Source organism: Arabidopsis lyrata, assembly GCF_000004255.2.
Source record: "Arabidopsis lyrata subsp. lyrata unplaced genomic scaffold ARALYscaffold_8, whole genome shotgun sequence".
NCBI lineage: Eukaryota > Viridiplantae > Streptophyta > Magnoliopsida > Brassicales > Brassicaceae > Arabidopsis > Arabidopsis lyrata.
In genome coordinates, this window is record NW_003302548.1 from 22,065,486 (window position 1) to 22,068,000 (window position 2,515).

At 36.0% G+C, this 2,515-nt stretch overlaps 1 protein-coding gene across 1 annotated transcript; it reads left to right on the forward strand.

Annotated features, from left to right (window-relative positions):
- The first annotated feature begins 484 nt into the window (after positions 1-484).
- Positions 485-2,215, forward strand: LOC110225814 (auxin-responsive protein IAA9-like). Its single transcript, XM_021015829.1, has 6 exons — positions 485-546; positions 700-756; positions 883-1,109; positions 1,222-1,363; positions 1,517-1,578; positions 1,878-2,215. Exons 1-6 carry the CDS (start codon positions 485-487, stop codon positions 1,919-1,921), a joined length of 594 nt encoding a protein of 197 aa, XP_020871488.1. The 3' UTR covers positions 1,922-2,215.
- Positions 2,216-2,515: the final 300 nt, after the last annotated feature.

Below are 2,515 nucleotides of genomic sequence, written 5' to 3' on the forward strand. Positions count from 1 at the left end.
TATTCACTTTCAACCAAAATTCAATATCTAAACCATATAAATCAGAAGTCTAGAGTAGATTGCATTTAACCGGTTTATTTGTATCCTAAATAAGCCAAAACCAGAACTGGTTTAATAGTAATACTAAACCTAGCCAACAGCTCACAGAAACCAAGATGTCGCTATAGAGTGAAAAAAATCGAAGAAGAAACTCAATAGCTCGTAGATCTACTAAATTTTTTTCAAAACAACGTAGATCTAGTAACTACTAACACACATCTTCACACACAAACATCATCAAGCTCAAATAACCGGATTTGAAACATGTATAAGAAGAACAGAGAAGAAATAGTTACCTCAAGAGGGAAAAACAAATTGTGGATGAAAAATTGAAGCTCAAGAAGACGAGAGTATCGGATATTTTGGAGAATAAGTTTACGAAACTGTAAAAGATGAATAGCAAGCTCGATGTCGAAGCCTCTAACAAGTTTACGAAGCCTCTAACATGTTAGATTTGGTTGAAAGTGAATACGTGACTCTTTCGCTTGTTGGAGATGTTCCATGGGAGTAAGCTTCCTCTCTTAGATTCAAAACTTGTTAGAAGCTTTCTCTACTCTCTGCCAGATATCTTAGAATCAAATCTAACATGCTATAGAAGATTAAATCATGGTGATTGGTATAAGCGCTCCTGAGTGATTTCTGATCCAATGTATATTACAGGATGTTTATTGATGTCTGCAAGAAGCTGAAGATAATGAAAGGATGTGATGCTATTGGGTTAGGTAAAGTCGGTAAAGTCTTTTCTTCTCTCTGCTCCTAAGAGACAGACCATGGCCGAGCCAAAACCGAAGCTTCATGTTGCAGTGTTCTCATGGTTAGCTTTTTGGATTCTGGAATTTTCAGGGCACAAATTGTGGGTTGGCCTCCTGTGAGATCCTATAGGAAGAACACATTGGCCACCACTTGTAAGAATAGTGATGAAGTTGATGGGAGGCCAGGTCCTGGGACCATGTTCGTAAAGGTCAGTATGGATGGTGCTCCTTGTCTGAGGAAAGTTGACCTGAGGAGCTACGCTAACTACGGGGAGCTTTCTTCAGCCTTGGAGAAAATGTTCACCACTCTCACTCTAGGTGAGATGTTTCAGTGATTGCTAGTGATGTGTTTGCAAAGCTCTTTCTCTTTATGGATCAATGAATGAGTGCAATCAAAGTGGTTAACCTGCACTGTTTGTTTCATGTTTAGGTCAATGTGGATCTAATGGAGCTGCTGGGAAGGATATGCTTAGTGAGACCAAGCTTAAGGATCTTTTGAATGGAAAAGACTATGTGCTCACTTATGAGGATAAGGATGGGGACTGGATGCTTGTTGGAGATGTTCCATGGGAGTAAGTTTTCTCTCTTATATTCAAAACTTGTTAGAAGCTTTCTCTATACTCTACCAGATATCTTAGAATCAAATCTAACATGCTATGGAAGATTAAATCATGGTGATTGGTATAAGCGCTCCTGAGTGATTTCTAATCCAATGTATATTACAGGATGTTTATTGATGTCTGCAAGAAGCTGAAGATAATGAAAGGATGTGATGCTATTGGGTTAGGTAAAGTCTTTTCTTCTCTCTGCTCCTAAGATACAACGTAAACTACTATCTCTAAAACCCATTGCAAGTAGGTTTATGATGAGATTAGTGGTTTGTTGGTGTGAGTTACTTGTAGCTGATTTAGAAAGTTCAATTCATATTTGATCACTTGTCTTCTTTTGGGAGTAAAGACGATAAATTAACATGTAAATATAACGTAATTAAACTGACATAAATAATAGTCGTTATTAGGAGTTTGGTATGGACTTTGAATCTAAAATGTCTTAATGATTCAATGTGGTGAACTGGTGATATTGCAGCTGCAGCTCCGAGAGCAATGGAGAAATCGAAGATGAGAGCTTAAAAGATGGAACATGACAAAGCTTTCTAATTATACAAAATATGTGCGATCTTTTGGTGGTGTTTTTAAATTTCAAAACATCAATATCTTTTAAGTTTCTGAGATTTTAAAAAGAAGTAAGTAAGACTACGAATGTAAGGAAATGAAGAAGAATTAAAAATGATCTTATTTTTGTTGTTGTTTGTTGCTTTAGTCGAACCAGTAAACTGGTCGTTGTTTTATGTTTTGGGTTTGATTTGGATGTGTGGTTGACTTCTATCTTTGAGATATTATTTGATGTAACTCTCTTTTTTTTTTCTTCTTTTGCTTCCCTTTGCTTCTTCTCGAGTAGTGAAGGTAGACAATCCGATTTTACGATTTGGCTTTGGCTTGGATTTGTTTGTAAGGTTTTTTCTTTCGGTTTGTAAAATCTAAACTCAAATAAAACCATTTAAATTTGCTTTGGATTTTAAAAAATTTCGTTTTATCCGGTTTGGTTTAAAGTCTAAAAAAACTAACTTACAACTATACTAAAACAATAAATTTACTCTAGATTCCAATGTGGGTATGCAGCATGTTGCTGGGATTGTCTTTGACAGTGAACGCAATATGTCTTTA